A 17453-nucleotide genomic window follows, 5' to 3' on the forward strand; every position below is an offset into this window, starting at 1 on the left:
GTATTACAGAAGCATCCTAACTTTAGAAGAACTGTTAAGCTGTCCTAACTTTACTTTTCCACCAGGTAGTGTTTGCTAACTCTTTAATCCACATGGTTATTAACTGATTCTACCCACGTGTTTGATGACCAAACACTCGTTAGCAGAAGGCTGTAGGCGACGTAACGCCGGATAATGTCATTATATAAAATAATGTAAAGGCTTGGTGTAACAAAAGGATCCTAATGCAAGTCTTTGGTAGGAGGAGACTGTTAAAGACTAGAAATACATGAAAACATGATGACCTTAGCCCGCAGCCTTTATTATTATTGTTACCGTCATTATTAACTTTGCCCAGATGAGTACGGGTTTCTGCCGGGGTCAGTTAGGGAGCACAGGAGGAGCCACCACCGGGTTCCTCTGCTCTTTGGACACAGCAGCTGCCTTTCTCTTCGTATCACTGGTCAGTCGATTATTTTCTTTTTGATATGTGGCGGTGACTGTGTCCGCTATTTTAGCCCACTCTCTCTCTTTCATCTAACCAGACGAGCGTTACGTGGATTTCCTCCATTTTCAGCTTATGTCATTTAAAAAACGACCAAAAAACAGCGATTAAAAGCCGTTTAGCTCGGCGGGATGAGAAAAGTGGGATCAGTTGCTAGGTAACAGGCAGAAAAGTTGATCACCGATGTTGGATTGAGTATTTAGGATTTTATAACCTGAGACAAGACAGGATTCCTAAAGTTAGCTAGGATTTGCTTCTGTAATACCAAATTGGGTAAAATCCTATCTTAGACTCTTCCTACCTTAACTTAAGATAGAAACTTTCTGTAATATGGTCCCAGAGTCTAAACTAAACCTGGAGAAGCAGCGCTGAGTTTTTATGCTCCGTTTAACAAACTCCCAGAAAACTGCAGGTCTGCTGAAACTCTCAGCTCTTTTAAATCAAGACTGAAGACTTTTCTTTTTACCTTTAATTAAATCCAATTTAAAGCTGTAGATTAATATCTTACCCTGCACTATAGCTTTTACTGTCTTTTTTTATTCTGTTTTGTTTTTCTATTTAACTATTTTAAAAATTGTATTCCAATCTCTTTTTTTGTGTTTCCCTGTGTTGCTTTTGTGTAAAGCACTTTGAATGTCCAATACAAATAATCTTGCCTTGCCTTTAGCATTAGATTGCTGGATACGAATATATTACAGTCCCTTCAGGATTTCCCAGCCTTTCTTGTGATCGTTGCAGCCTGAAATTCCTGATTTTACGGCAGCTTTTCTGAAAGATTGCGATGAAAGCTGTGATGTTTTGGGGGGGCGTTTTTTTTTTTTCCTCGATGAAATTGTTGGAATAAGTGAAAACTGCAAAGGTAGGTGTGATTTTTTTTTTTTTTTACTTTAGAATTCTTGTTGATTCATCCATCCATCCCTGCAGTCACAGCTGACATTTTTTCAGCTTTGAGTACTTTTAGTTCATTTTCCTGATCATACTTTTGCTTAATTAACCTTTACAATGCATTTTTACTGCGTGGTATTAGTACTTTTAGGTAAGTGAAGGACCTGAATACTTCCTCCATCTCTGTTATAATGTGCTGCTTTAAACCTAAAACAAATGTGGTTAAATGAAGTTCCAGTACAGTTTGATTCCTGTGGAGACTCACTGAGAGACTTGTGGTTCAGCTAAGGGGAAGCCCAGCAGCTGGTTCAGGTGGATGCTGTTCTTCAGGCAGGCCTGCCACTCGTTAAATGCATGAGCCACGCCCACGCCCACATCCACCCTTTCCTTAAAGACTCGATTTGTTGTCTGCAGACCTGCAACACACACACATCATTTACAGGTTATACTGCTGTCCTATCACTGTTTTATATGTGTGTTTAACATTATTCCACTATGGTGGCCCCTAAGGACATTACACACAGAACACCTAAACAGTAAGATAAACACGCTCCCCTTCAAATCAGGAAACACTGCAAATAAATATTCTCAAAATCAGTTTTTTTTATTTAAAGTGTTAACAATCTTTGTGTTTTTAAATATTTGCTGGACAAAAAAGACATTTTTAGGATATCAAGATGCGCACTCTCTTTGCAGACCAGGAGTTTTCAAAGTCTGGGACTATGGGCTTCCCCTCAAACAAAGCTCTGACCTAAAGCCTAAAGAGAAAGTTTGTTTAGTTTCCTGAGAAGTGATGAAAGGACAGCATTGTAAGGCCCCATCCACACTACTGCCTTTTAAAATTAAAACAGACCTTTTGCTACGTTTGCACCTCCCATCCAGACGAGTACGTCGACCTAAAACGGAGAAGTTTAGAAACGCTGCGTTTGCGTTTCAAAACTTTGGAGGGCATTTTAGTGAAGACAGGCCAAAACGGAGGACTTTAGAAACAATGACGCAGAGGTTAAAAAGCTGAGTTTCACTACCAGTCAGACAGAACAGAAGCAGTCTCTCGGATAAGACACAAAGCATCTTGAGTATCTTCGAGTATCTACACTTCCAACCCCTAACCTTTAACATGCACTTCCTGTGCTCTTCTTCTATCTCCTTAGATTTGTCTTGATTGTATTGATTGTGCTATTCGTTAACTCTGAAGCCTAGTTCGGGGATGGTACAATGGATAAGACACATGCCTTTGGTGTGAGACCCGGGTTCGAATTCACTGTGTCCCTGAGCAAGACACTTAACCCCTGTAAGTAGCTTTGGATAAAAGCGCCAGCTAAATGAATAAATGTAAACGTAGTTCACACTGCACAATTTTTGCCCTGATTTGCCGGTCAGAGAGCTCAGCAATCGTCAGGCCGTGATTAGGGGTAAATCAGTGGTCAGTCGTTAAGTGTGAACTACTGAACGACGCATCAAAACGGGTCCCCGACACATCGCTGACACATCACTGACGCCAGCCAGATATCTAGCAAGCCAAATATCTGGATATCTAGCTCAGACAATCCCTGCTACCTGCATGTGCTAATCCATTCTTTCACTCATATTCTTTGTCTTTATAATTGGCATCTTTATAATAACAAACAACAGCTGTTTTATGTGTGTTTTCATGACAAAACGTGATTTGGAGACCAGCATCGGGTGACACGGCTTCTGTCAGCTTGTAGGACGGCAAGTTGTGTAGTGTGAACAGCACGGCGATAGGCCGACACTTGTAGATCTCTTACTATATTGATGTTTATTGATGCTTGTATGTTGTTCCTCAAATGTAAGTCGCTTTAGATAAAGGCATCTGCCAGATGAGTAAATGTAAATCTTGAACCAAGTCCAGTTGCCTTTTGATTTTAACCTTCCTTGGGTAACTGTGACCTGGATGGCTGAGAACCTTCACAGACTCTAATATAGACCAATCAATTACTGAGAAAATAATCTGCAAATGAATCTGTCTGAAAACAGTTGTTATTTGAAGCTGTAATGGAAGTATAGTACTATTATTTGTGTGTGTGTGTGAGAGAGACTCAGCTGATCAGTGAAGTAACCCAGATATGAAAGTACCCAAGTGGACCCGGTTAAGGTCACAAGCATCATGGCGTGTTTGTTCAGTACCTGCTCTGTGCCTCAGTGCGTCTCCGTTGCTGAGTCCCAGCAGCAGAGCCTTCAGCTGACTCTCATCCGGGGGAGGTTGAGCATTCTGCAGCCAGAAGCAGGTGGCGGCCACTGGGAGGCGCAGCTGAGGCGGCAGGTGGCTCAGTGAGGCCTCAGTCACCCCCAGAGCCTCCAGTAACACCTGCAGACGCTGAGAGGGCTCCACCTGGGGGGTAAGGGTCAATATGGAAAATTCAATTTAACTTTGTTCATCTCACACAGGGAGCTTTGAACATAAATAAAACGAAAGCAGAACGCACAAGATATTAAACACAACCCAGTATCTATAGCTGCTTTCACACTGCCTTATTTTCCAGGAGTATTGCGCCAATATGCCAGCTCGCTGCGCTGTATGAAAGGTACGGAGCCAGAAAGAGGGGTCCGATTTGATCCGCCTCTGAGCCAGGAACGCTGTACAGTATGAATGAGCAAATGCAGCGTATTGGCTGATATTCTTTCCACATTTATTGCAGGATCTCTGTATGAAAGCAGCTTTACTCACCATAGTAAGTATTTAAGAAAGATTTGAAGTGAATTTCTATTTACATTTTTTTTGTTTGTTTATTAAGTGTTTGCCTCAATTTATATTAAAAATATGAAATTAAAGGATTGTTTGTTGGAGAAAAAAATACTGTACTGGCTCCGTTTGACTAAGCTATTGTTTGTTGCATTAGTTTGATATTAATTTGCTTGTATTAGCTACTTTAACTTTTAAGTTTGTCTCTGTTAGCTAAGTTCGATACCACCGAATGTAGTCGTATTAGCAGTTACGGTTCAGTTTGTAGTGAGTTGGTAACAGCTGCTGTTTGGTCCAAATATCTGAGATTGATCATTTCAGTGTACTGTGTGTGAGTGTAATGTTCCTCAGCTCATGGTCCAGTATGTTTTCTGATTAACTGTGTATTGAAATTAAAGTAGTGTCATTAAAGAAAGGAACCTTGGATGATGTGAGCTTAATAAAGTCTCAGTTTTGCAACACATTTGAAAATGGCGGGGGTCATCTCTACTAAATATAATGATGCACTTGCGGTAGTTTGAATGAAAGCTTCACCTTATCCAGCGAGTTGAGCTTCAGATGCTGAGTGACCGGTGTGAAGACAGGTTTGACTTTGATAAATTTCAGCTGGAGGCCGTCCCTGTCTCGCTCCTCCACCTGGAGCGCCCCCCGTCTGCCCAGCAGCAGCCCGTACATCACCTGGCGGAGCGGCCTGGAGATCAGGTTGGAGCTGGGGAAGTCAGCGTGGTCCACGGGGAAGCCGAGGCTCATCCTCTGCAGCAGCAGCACATCCAGCACATCAGGAGTGAGCTGGGCCTGCGTCAGCGGCAGCCGGGCCCAGTCTGGGACGAGACCTGCCACCTCCAGGAGGACAGAACAAAGTGAGCATATTCAGCAGACTTTCATTAATGCTTCTACTTCACTACATTTTAAATGAGACTTTTTTTACATGCTCCTCCATATGTTTCTTATGGCTTTAATAACTAATTATTAATAATGATGCATTAACATGTAGAAGATTCAGATCAGGCCTGCACAAGGGCGTCACTTTGTGTTGAAAAGTGGTGGGGACATAAGGGCTCTGATTAGGGGTGTGAAGAGACACTTAGCTCGTGAGACATCACGATACGCGATATTAGGTTCACGAGAACATGACAAAAACATCCTTAAACAGCGTTTTAAAGATATCCTCAATGCTGATATATATGAGTGGGAGGTCTGTGGGGGCCTCCCCCAGGAAATTTTGATCTTTTAACACTTCATTTCCTGAATTCTGGTGAAAGTTTCTGCACCAATTTATGGTGAAAATGTTTTTATTTCTGTAAAAAGAAACACTAAATTAAGGTGGCACGTGACATTTCAAAATATATAATAGAATCTGAGTCATTGCAGCTCTCAGTCATTCTGTGCTGCTTTCAGATCTGTTTCTCCTGTAGATCAAGAAGTTGTTAAAGTTACTGACTGGTGCTGCACGTTTTTGGGTTATTTTATAATCAGTAGCTTTTTTTTAGCCCAAGTTACTTTTTTTGGACAACACACATTTGTTTATTTAAGCTTTTAATTGCATTGCATGTTTTCTTAATGTGCAAATAAATCTTTCTCAAGGCATTTTCATTTGTTATTAAACTGCAAGCTATATTTCAGAAGGTTTTTTTTAACTGATTAAGCTCTGAAAAAGTCATTTCAGTAAGTGGTGGGTACATGACCCCAATGACACCTGTGGGGCTGCAACTAAACTAGAGCTGCAACGATTAATCGATTTCAGTAATTTCTAGTCTAAATTCTCTGATTCCAGCTCATTAAATGTCAAAATGGTGACTTCCATGTAAGAGGACCTGTGGTGTATGTAGATATAAATGTCGCATTCTAAGGTAAAAAATATAGCGGTTCATTATGTAAGGTCGTCAGACACCACTAAAAACACAGTTATGGATAATATATTACATTTCTGTCGATACATACTAAATATTACACACTGAACCTTTAAAATGATTTGAGTAAGAAATTTTAAGAAAGAAAAATCAAAATTCTCTGATTCCAGATAAATGAATGTGAATATTTCCTGTTTTCTTTCCTCCTCTGTTACAGTAAACTGAATATCTTTAGTTTTGAGGACAAAATAAGACATTTAAGACATCCTTTTGGGCTTTGGGAAACTGATCGACAACTGTTTTCTGACCAAACAACTAAATGATTAATCAAGGAAATAATCAACAGATTAATCGACTATGGAAATTAGTTACAGCGCTAAGCTAAACATTATTCTCATTATAATTTATTTATTTATTTATGTTTAGTCTGTTAAATTTCATTAAATAGTCCAAATGAGGTCCTGCTAACTGACAGAAAGGATTTAATTACTTTTTCCTCTGCAGGGAGTGGAGGCGCTATCCCATGAATGAAGAACCTCTTCAGGGAGCTGGGAGGAATCTTGTACTCCTCTATCCCCACATTCATGCCTCGCAGCACCTCCTCTTTTTTCTTCTTGTTCAGCCCTCCCAGCAGCCCCAGCAGCGCCTCCAAGGCCTCCTGAGGCTGCTGGAAGCCCCTCAGCCAGCCGATCAGCCCCTCCAGGTGGTGGCCTGGTGTCCCGCTGCTTTCCCGGGAGAACTGAGCCCAGCTGATGGACGATTCCATCTTCTGTAGCTTCACGTAATCATTTCCAGCCAAGGCGGCGAAGATGGGCAGGAGCTGGCGCTGGATGTTGAAGAGCGTACAGAAGCTGGAGGCGTTGTAGCTCTTACAGGGGATGTAGCTCTGCGAGCCACTCTTCTTCACCGCCTGCCACTGGAAATGCGAGATGGGCAGCAGCCCCGCCGGGAGGTCGAAGATGTAGAAGTCGCTGTCGTTGGAGAGAACCGGGCACTCCCACTCGTTGGCCAGGGCGGCAATCTCCTGATCGGCCTCTCCAAAGCACTGAGCCAGCGGGATCTGGAGCCGGGTCAGCGTCTGTTTGAACACCAGCTTGAACATCTGTGGCAGAATGTTCTCCTGCCTGCCGCTGACCATCGCTTGATGGGCTCTCCTGGCTCGGTCCTTGGCTCTTTGGGTCAGAGTTTCAAGTTTTTTGTCCGTTTGGTCGGTGCCTCCATCCATGACCACGTACGGCGTGATCAAGCACTCTCTGAGGGCTTTGATGAACTTCTCAATCAGCTCCTCAAAAGCAGCATACTCCCCACCATGATTCTGGTCCAGACCTGACCAATCAAACCAAGGAAACACAATGAACAGATTAAACACCACATTACTGCCTGCTCGTTACATAGGGCCTTTCTAAATCTTTGTTTCTCGTCTGTCCTTGTGTAACGGCCTTACACAAGTTCGTATTTCACCAAGGGTGGTTAAAATTCCCTGAAGAGTTCTTGACAGCACAGATATCCAAGCATTCATTTCAGCATTAAGGCGTGAAGCAGGAAGTAGCAGAGAAAGAGACTAACAACAGAACTGTTTAAAACAATTTTTAACAAGGAATTCAGCTCTAAGTGCATGTGGCCATCGTAGCGATTTGTCAGTCACCTTGTAGCCCTGCCCTGAAGCCTCCCCTGCTTTCTGGTCTATGTTCCTCTAAATGGGACCATAATTAACTAAATGAACATCACGCTGTGTTGAAGAAGACTTGAAACCAGCGACTGAGACCATAAACTCATCTGGAAAGTGTTTACTGAGGGAATAAATCAGCTGAGAAGTAGAAACAGTTTCTCATAGACTTCTATACAATCACACTTCTTTCTGCAGTCGGTGGAGTCGCCCCCTGCTGGCTGCTGGAGAGAACGCACACATCATGTGTATATAACCTGTTTGCTGTGGAAATGTTGATGACAAAAGTTCAAGTCCAACAGGTTTAACAAATACTTATGATGACACAGCTGATTTTTGTTTACATACATGCTGGTGGCGTCTAAACAGCCCTGACCCGTCGAGGTCCGGACTCCACTGTGTGTTCTGACACCTTTCTGTCAGAACCAGCATCAATTTCAGCAGTTTGACCTACAGTAGCTCGTCTGTTGGATCAGACCTCACGGCCCAGCATTCGCTCCCTACGTATCTCACTGCCGCCCATGACCCTGTCGCCGGTTCACCTCTTTTCCTTCTTTGGACCACTTCTGATAGATACTGACGCACTGCTAACTGTTTTGGAGATGTTCAGACCCGGTCACCCATTTTTCCTGCTTCTAGCACATCAACTCTGAGGGCACAATGTTCACCTGCTGCCTGATAGATCCCACCCACTGACAGGTAACATGATAATGAGATGATCAGAGTTATTCACTTCACCTGTCAGTGGTCATAATGTTATGGCTGATCAGTGTTTATATAAACATATTTTAAATACAATATAATAAAATGAAAATATATATGATAACTTACACAGCCTATAAACAGTGTACACGTGTACACCCAGAAAGTATTGCAGTAATGACAGTGTAAAGTTCCATGGCAGTTAGTTATAGTGGCGTGCTCAGGATTGTGATAAATCCAGATGTGAATTGCAGTTATTTATAAATGGAGGAGAGAGTCCACAGAACATATTAATTACCATAAATATAAGTATTAGAATGATAACACTTTACCATAACCATCCCCTCCCCTATTCAACATTTATAAGCACTAAACATTTCATATAATTCTGTAATGTAGTTCTACGCAGCTTTAAGGTCGTTTTAGGTGTTTATTTATGTTCAGTATTTGTCAACTTTTAAGTATTTTTCCATATTATTACTGTGCTGTAATACAGCAGCCTCCATGAAAACCCACAGGAGGAGTTATAATTGTTAACAAATACATGTTTAACACATACATCTACTTACTTACTACTAAATTTTACTATTTTATTCAAGTTTATGTACAGTTTATAAAATGCTGGATGGGGGATTAATGATATACATTATTACCAGGCGTGTTTATATAACTGAATATATAAAGATTCATCCTCCACACCAGAATCTGGTCCCTTCAGGCACTTGAGCTGATGAAATGTGATGCATTGTTATCCATCAAACTTCCCAGCAGGTAGGTCAAATACAAGATTAAAAAGCTGCTTATATTTTGATGCAACAGCTTTAAAAATTTCATAACGTCCTGCTTCCTTCTTATCTTAACAATCTCTTAACGCTGCCAACACTTCTGCAAACTGAAACTATGAAACTTGTTGTGTTTTTAAATTAAGGTATTGCTATATTTAAGTAAATAAAGGTCCTTGTTAGATTAATGAAAAGTCAAAATGTATGTCTACTGCATCCAGTTGTTTTGACATTATGGAGATAAGAGGTTTCCACCTGACAACAGCTGTATATCTGATAATCAAATTATAATTTTAATCGAAATATAATAAACTGTATGGACGATGAAAGATGAATAAAGTTAAAAATGAAGTTTTTTTTGACCTGTAGTACTTTTATACTAGTTGTATTTGACAACAGTACTGCAGTCAGAATACTATAATATGAAGTTTGTCTGTGGTTCCTACCTGATTGGAAGTACAGCTGGTAAATCAGGTTGCAGCCATCGATTACCAGCCGCCTCTGTCTGAACCGGACGTCCCGGTAGATCTCCCGGTGACTGTCCAGCAACGTAGCCAGGCCTTTAACACCCATCTTCGGTCTGATTCTGTGAGCCGATCCCCTTCACCGCCGATCTTATACCGAGGCTGCTGCTGCTGTTTCTGTTTCCGTAAGTTTCGCTTTCCTGACATCACATCACTTAATCTGCCAACAGGTCGCGTCACCAGACTCCTGCACAATGTCATGCAATTTTTAGAAGAAGCAATCAAGTGCAAGAGAAGAAGGAGAAGAAGGCACACTCAGGTAAAACGTGTTTTATTGGGATACAACTTTCTGTGATGATAGTCAAAGCATTTATGCACCTCCTGTTTATTGTTTGTTGAAGAAAACGAGTGTTGTCATGGAAACTGTGTTGTTTTACCAGAACACATATTTATAAATATAAATACAATCTCTCTCTCTCTCTCTCTCTCTCTCTCTCTCTCTCTCTCCCCCTCCCTATATCAATATTAACTTTATTTATATAGATCACATTAAAAAAACAAGGTTGACCAAGTTGCTTTACAAGGTAAAAGTACAACAATACACAACTATACACACTTTCAACCGATTTGTCAGGTAGGGTGACATCAGGTAATTTGGGATAGCTTATGAAAAGAGTATTTTAATTCAACCCTTAAAAGTATAAGTCATATTTTTTGGCACATGACATAATTCTTGTGTCATCACATGGCAGGTTGTGGTCTGCATCAAACAGGCTAAACAAGTCCAATCAAGCAGCAATTTTGATTCATGCAGGTGTAGCCTACTCTTGCTCACATTGTTTAATCCACGGTTTTATTCTTGATGAACGTGGTCTGTGGCAGAATAGAAGACCGGCCCACCCCCCCCAAAAAAACAAAAAACAGATTTATAAATATAATAAATATATTTTTTAAAAATGTTGGTATCTTTCATCATTTTAACATCTTAATCAAAAGTCTAGCCTTTTGAGACAGTCATAACAAATCATAGGCTAATAAAAGCAAAATACCTGGCAAATAACCAAACATTTAAAATAATTTAACCGACATGCTACACAAAGGCAAGTGTACCTGTGTAACAGCCCCCCCAGAGGCTAAAGGTGATTTCACACTATATTTGGATAAATAATCCACCACTGCATATTAATATATTCTATTATATGTGTAACAAACGCAATAGTAGAAGGCATTCAGCAGTGAAGTGGCTGCAGCAGCTTCTGGTTGGAGTTTGGAAAAGGAAAGTGAAACCTGGATCCCAGAGGGGGAATATGAAACTGCAGCTCTGAAAAACCTCAACAAGTCACATGACAGCTGATAACAGATAATGTTTATCACACATTTAGACAACACTGTGAAAGTGCTGTTCAACTGAGAGCTGGAAACCAACTTTAACTGCAGTGTTTACCACAGTGGACACTTCTGTTACAGCTTTAGATGTTTAAATGGTTTACAAATAAAGCCAAATGATTATGACATACCTGTGGAAACCTTAAGAGGCCATACATTAATACATAATGACGTTTATATATAATATCATATATATTATATGACATTGATGTTTATATAATGAATTAATAAATTTATTATGTCATTATCTCTGTAAAACAATTATCCAGTTATCTCTGAAAAACCACATTTGTTGGAGTGGTGATGGGGCAGTGGATAAGACACATGCCTTTGGTGTGAGAGATCTGGATTCGAATCCACTGGGAGACACCACTGTGTCCCTGAGCGAGACACTTAACCCCTAGTTGCTCCAGAGGCGTGCGACCTCTGACATGTATAGCAATTAGTGCTTTCAGTTAAACACGTTATTAATGGCGTTAACGCAAACCCATTTTAACAGCGTCAATTTATTTATCGCGAGATTAACGTTGTTTTTGGCCTAGCTAACTTTGTAGGCTGCCAATACGATTCTAAATGGAAAGTTTACATTTAAAAAGTTGCCAAATGGTTCCATTGACAAGACCAAAGTGATATGTGTGCTTTGTCGTTGTGAACTGAGCTGGACGTCCCTCAGTAATCACAACTACCTCGGGGTCACAGCCCATCACTTTGATCCACCGTGGAAACTTCAGTCGCATGCTTTGACTGTTATAAAGACAGAAGAGAGGCACTTCACTGATGCTGTTGCAGAGCACTTTATGAAAGCAGCTAGAGAGTGGGACATTGAACACAAAGTTGTCTCACTGACCGGCTATGCATGTGAAAGATTGGAGTGTGTGTGTGCGAGTGTGGTGAGTGAGAGAACTATGTGTGAATTACAGTAGGCCTAACTAGTTCCCCAATAAAGTGCTTCTCTATATTATTGTAGGTATGTGTCTGAACTTCTGGGAGGAGAGAAGTTTGTGTCTTGCTCAGCAGTGTTTCCAGCATTGTGTTATCTGTCGCGATTGTTGGAGGTCACTGAGGACAACCCAGCTTACATGATCAAGTTCAAGGGAACCTTTGCAGCAGACATGGAGGGTCACAAGGAGAAGACCAACATCACATGGCTGAGAGTTGCGACAGCACTTGACCCAAGGTCAGACTGCCATGCTTCATTCTTACACTCATCCTCATTCTCAGCATTGTGTTTCTCTGTGTGTTTGTTTTGTTAGGTTGCTTGCTTCATTACTTTGTATTTTTGAATTTAGCATTGCAGAGATAGGGGTACTGTCGCAATTTTGTTATACCTGCACCTGTACTTGTATTAAAGTTGCATTTAATATCATTTCAAGGTTTAAGGACCTCAAGTGTCTGAGCAAACCTGACAGGGCTGAGGTGTGGGGTACGATCCACGCCTTGCTCCTGGAGAGGAAGAGGCCTGCACAGCCGGGTAACCAAGTCACGCCTGAGCCTCCTACGAAGAAACCAACTCTCATGCTTGCACACGAGTCTTCGTCTGATGAAGAGGAGGACAGTATTGAGCAATATCTGGAGCGCTACAAGGCAGAGCCTCTTACTGGCACGGATGACTGTCCCCAGGAACGGTGGTCCACACATGAAGGGGCACACAGTGAAATGGCCCGCCATGCACGCAAGTGCTTAGCAACACCGGCCACATCAGTGCCTTCTGAAAGGTTGTTTTCACTGTCTGGGCATGTTGTACAAAAGAAGCGAGCTTCCCTGTTGTCTGAAAATGTCAACAGGCTTGTCTGTTTGAGTAACTGGCTCAAAGCAAAGAAGTAGTAGGCTTACCTTTTATTGGTAACCGACAGTTACTGTTCATTCTTTCTGAAATAAGAGGCTGGGTTGATGAGCCTCTGGTGAATAAAGAGCAGTAGCCTGACTGTTCAAAGTAAACTTGAGAAAAAGAAAGTATTAAGCCATGGTTTAACTGCACTATAGGCTGCTGAGTCCTAGTTTACCATACATGTGCACTTTGTAATTGTATTTTGTATTTCCCTGTTTTGATCACTTAGAAAGGGCTGCTGAACGGGGCTGTTTGTGTGACAAAGTATTTTTTCACCCTTCTATTGATGGACAGTGTTACATTGTGTGAAAGATTATTTGCTCCAAGTGTGAATGTTAGTGTGAAATTGAACACTAATACTACTACTAGTACTACTACTACTAGTATATGCCAATGTTGTTTTCAATAAAAAAACATTTGCACAAAGCAAGCCGATCCACTTTTCCATGTTAATAAGAGCATTAAAATGAAAAAAAAAAAAAAATGGGAGAAAAAGAAATCAAGGGACATTTAGAATAGATAAAAATGTGCAATTAATTGCGAGTTAACTATGACATTAATGCAATCGCGATTAAATATTTTAATCGTTTGACAGCACTAATAGCAATTGTAAGTCGCTTTGGATAAAAGCATCAGCTAAATGAGTAAATGTTCCAAGATAAAACAAAACAAACAAACGCAATACTAGAACACAGCAGCAGCAATTTTCTAGTACAGGGGTGAGTTTGCCATCGGGCCAATTTTGTTTTAAACCATTAGATTAACCAGAACACAGTCAAAGGATAGTTTAAGACTGGTTTTCAGTGTCAGTTTTGCCCGCGGGCCGCCTGTTGCTGATCACTGTTCTAGTATCAGTAGAATTAAGTGTTACTGGCAGCAGATAAATGTAGTCTTGCTAACCATCTTCTTAGATGACGCACACTAATTTGTAAATCTGTAACCAGTGTTGGGAAGGTTACTTTGGAAAAGTAGTATGTTACCGATTACAAGTTACCCTATTTAAATAATAATGTAACTATTTCAAGTACTTTATCAAAGTAATGTAACTTATTACATTTAATTACTTTTTGATTACTTTTCTAAATTTCTATTGAATGTTTTCAACTATTAACCATTTTAAAAGAAGCTTGAGAGGCAGTTTAAGTGGCAGACGGGCGGGACTGCAAATTCAAACATGAGAACCAATCAGAAGCTTCAGAACAGTATCAAAACTTTACTAAACAGCTGTGGCTAGAAATGGTAAAGAAGACATTGTGCACATCAAAAACATGCAAAGCAAAAAAGTGAATATTATTCAACAAATAGCCGAGCTTTTTACAGAAAATATTCAGATGTAACCCCCAATGTGATCATGAACATTTTCACATGTATTTATTTACACATTTACTATAATTTTTTTATTAAATTACATTTCTAAATTAAATGGAACTTTTTTACTCCCCAACACTGACTGTAACAGCAGGGCATAAAGCTTTTTCAGCCCATGTCAGGCCTTGATTGAAAAGGTACTAGACCAGTGGTTGACAACAGGCCAAAACCAATGTTGACAACCAGTCTTAGATTATTTTTTGACTATGTTCTGGCCCACCATCTAATTGCTTAAAAAAAATTGTCCCAATGCCAAACTCAGTTGCCAACCCCTGTAACAGACTATCGTTTTGTTTTCTTGAGATCTCAAATTAATTACGCCATTATCTCAGGAAAACAAAGTCCCGTCATATCAAGAAAATTATCCGGTTATCCCGGATAAATAAAATGTATTTGTTGGGCCCTTTAGGGCTTCCATATATTTGGTATAATCATTCAGCTTTATTTGTAAATAATTTAAGCCTGCTAGGGCTTCCATACATATCATAACTGTGCGTCTGTTCTTTAAATATCTGGGATGTGGAGAAGCTTCTTTATCAGCCATCATGTTATGTAGAAAAAATATGAACTATGAAATATGAAGTTTTTTAAAAGACCAATAAATCACAATTATGAGATTACAAATATTTTCTGAGATAAAAAATATATCAAAATAAAAAAGGTCAAATTTCAAAATTACCAGATAAATTATTATAAATTGCGAAATTATGATTTTACATCTCACAATTGTGACTTTAAGCAATAATAATAATAATAATTTAACCATTTATGTTAGAAATCTGAGCATTGTTACATAAATTCTGACTATCTTTTATGTATTTTTGTTTTCCTGGTGGCTTCTCCATTCCACACATTAAACGCCTCAGCGTTGGTGTTTGTGCGGTGTCACGTGGTTAACGCGTCTCTCCTCCGGACCGGTTGAAACCGACAGAAAACTGCAGCAGGTCAAAGATCTGCAGAGCGACGTAAAAACCCTTCACCCAGCAAACAGTGAGCGTCTTTACACACACATTCACCCCCGGTATGTCCTCTTTCTGTGTGCTGAGGACTCGCTGCTTCCTCATGCAGGTCTTCCCCAGCCTGCCCGCCGCCATGCACAGACGCTACAGCCTGGATGTCGCTGCTCCGCTGCTCCGGACGCAGGGCTACGTTGACGGCCGCTGGGTCTCTGCAGCCTCGGTGTTCCCCGTCCTGGACCCGGCCACCGGGGAAGAGATAGCCAAGGTGTCAGACTGTGGCCCGGCTGAGGCCAAGCAGGCTGTGGACGCTGCCTACAAGGCGTTTCATTCCTGGAAGCAGTACACTGCTAAGGTAGGCTAAACCGCCACAGCCGGACTCCATTTGAAAAAACTCAATTTAATGGAAATGTTGCATATCCGTCAGAAAAGGACACAAAACACTGCAACACAGGGTATTTAGGATAGGATAGGAACTAGAATTTAATTCGGTTTACGTATAATCCACCAGAAAACCCAATATTTAGATAAAATCCAAAGTTTCATTTAGTTTCGTTTTGCCTCTCGCCCCACGCTTTGGGCATAAGATGCATGAACATGGAGTGCTTAAAGCCTTACCAACAACCACGCACGACTTGCCAAGTGTTAGCCATCCTGGTCCTGTAAGTTGAAGTGAAGATAGTCTCTCAACTATTCAAGAAATGTGTTGGGTTCGTTCGTAAAACATGAATATTTGCCAGTAAAACGCGACAGTGTTAAACTGTGAAATATTTCAATGGAGGTTCACGTGACGGCATTTGCTCTCTGAACGGTGGTGTATTTTGTATCTGAGGCAATCTGATGCTGGGCCTGTTAATAAAGTGGTTTATGAGAGTATTTGGACTTTTTTTATTTGATTTTCTGTAATTCATCATATTATCAGACATGTTTAACTCAACACAATTTGATTTTTTTTATTGATCAGTGGTGGAATAGAAAAAGTCCTGCACCCATTACCAGTACAGAAGTATTAGTATCAAAATATAAAGTACCCAAAGTACTTCTTGTGCAGAAGGGTCCATTTTAAGATGATATATAATTATATTACTTGATTGTGAAAAGTGATGCATTATATTTAATCTAACAGTAATCTAAAATAATACATCATAATTTATTAGTCAATTATATTTTCTAGTAATGATCTCACTCTAAGTAACTAAAGTTATCAAATATAGTGCAGTAAGAAGTACAATATCCAAAAAGTATAAAGTAGCATAAAATGTAAGAACACAAACTTTACATGAATGCATGAAGTCATACTGCTGCTCTAACTTGTCAGGTTGACCTGTGAGTTTATGGTCAGTGATTACAGTCAGTTATCACACACAGTTATTAAACCTCTTACAGGTTTATTTCACAACCTGTTCCGTAAAACCTTGGCGGCCTGTTTGAAAATATATATAGAAACAAAAGGTTATGATGTGCAAAACATTGAAGCCCAATATTTAGCACTCGGTTGCATGACCTCTGCGGGGAACTGAGGAGACCAACAGCTCTAATCTTGTAAGTGGGAATGTTTTCTTGTCACTTAATGTAGGATTTCAGCTGATGAACAGTTTGGAGTCTCTGTTGTTGTATTTCACATTCCATTATCAATGGGTGACAGTTGGGACTGCAGATAGGCGAGTTAAGCATCTTTTCCTACGGCGCCGTGTTGCTGTTATACATGCAGCCTGCTGTTTGGCTTTGTCTTGCTGAAATAAGGCCATACCTGAAAGAGACGTCATCTATTTCGCAGCATATGTTGCTCTAAAACCTGTATATATACACTGCTCAAAAAAGGGAACACTAAAATAACACATCCTATATCTGAATGAATGAATTAATCTCATTAAATACTCCTTTCTTTACATAGTTGAATGTGCTGACAACAAAATCACACAAAAATTATCAATGGAAATCAAATTTATCAACCCATGGAGGTCTGGATTTGGAGTCACACTCAAAATCAAAGTGGAAAACCACACTACAGGCCGATCCAACTGTGATGTAATGTCCTCAAAACAAGTCAAAATGAGGCTCAGTAGTGTGTGTGGCCTCCACGTGCCTGTATGACCTCCCTACAACGCCTGGGCATGCTCCTGATGAGGTGGCGGATGGTCTCCTGAGGGATCTCCTCCCAGACCTGGACTAAAGCATCCGCCAACTCCTGGACAGTCTGTGGTGCAGCGCGGCGTTGGTGGATGGAGCGAAACATGATGTCCCAGATGTGCTCAATTGGATTCAGGTCTGGGGAACGGGCGGGCCAGTCCATAGCATCTTGCATTAGGAGGAACCCAGGGCCAACCGCACCAGCATATGGTCTCACAAGGGGTCTGAGGATCTCATCTCGGTACCTA

The 17453-nt window shown here is 40.6% G+C and overlaps 2 protein-coding genes across 3 annotated transcripts in view; one reads left to right on the forward strand and one right to left on the reverse strand.

Moving 5' to 3' along the window:
* The window catches only part of aste1a (asteroid homolog 1a), a 13036-nt gene extending 3329 nt beyond the window's left edge, over window positions 1-9707 (reverse strand). The window contains exons 1-5 of the mRNA XM_046043676.1: window positions 9520-9707; window positions 6414-7249; window positions 4608-4913; window positions 3518-3722; window positions 1635-1785 (exon numbers count right to left, since the gene is read on the reverse strand). Coding sequence (XP_045899632.1) covers window positions 1635-1785; window positions 3518-3722; window positions 4608-4913; window positions 6414-7249; window positions 9520-9646 — 1625 coding nt within the window. The 5' untranslated portion in view covers window positions 9647-9707. The remainder of the gene's footprint in view (window positions 1-1634; window positions 1786-3517; window positions 3723-4607; window positions 4914-6413; window positions 7250-9519) is intronic.
* Window positions 9708-15002: 5295 nt separating this feature from the next.
* aldh5a1 (aldehyde dehydrogenase 5 family, member A1 (succinate-semialdehyde dehydrogenase)) overlaps window positions 15003-17453 on the forward strand; it is a 24741-nt gene continuing 22290 nt past the window's right edge. The window contains exons 1-2 of one of the 2 annotated variants that reach the window (XM_046043679.1): window positions 15003-15109; window positions 15188-15430. In XM_046043679.1, coding sequence (XP_045899635.1) covers window positions 15212-15430 — 219 coding nt within the window. In that variant the 5' untranslated portion in view covers window positions 15003-15109; window positions 15188-15211. The other variant, XM_046043677.1, reaches the window with a different exon arrangement.

The sequence above is a fragment of the Micropterus dolomieu genome, linkage group LG03, assembly GCF_021292245.1.
Source record: "Micropterus dolomieu isolate WLL.071019.BEF.003 ecotype Adirondacks linkage group LG03, ASM2129224v1, whole genome shotgun sequence".
NCBI lineage: Eukaryota > Metazoa > Chordata > Actinopteri > Centrarchiformes > Centrarchidae > Micropterus > Micropterus dolomieu.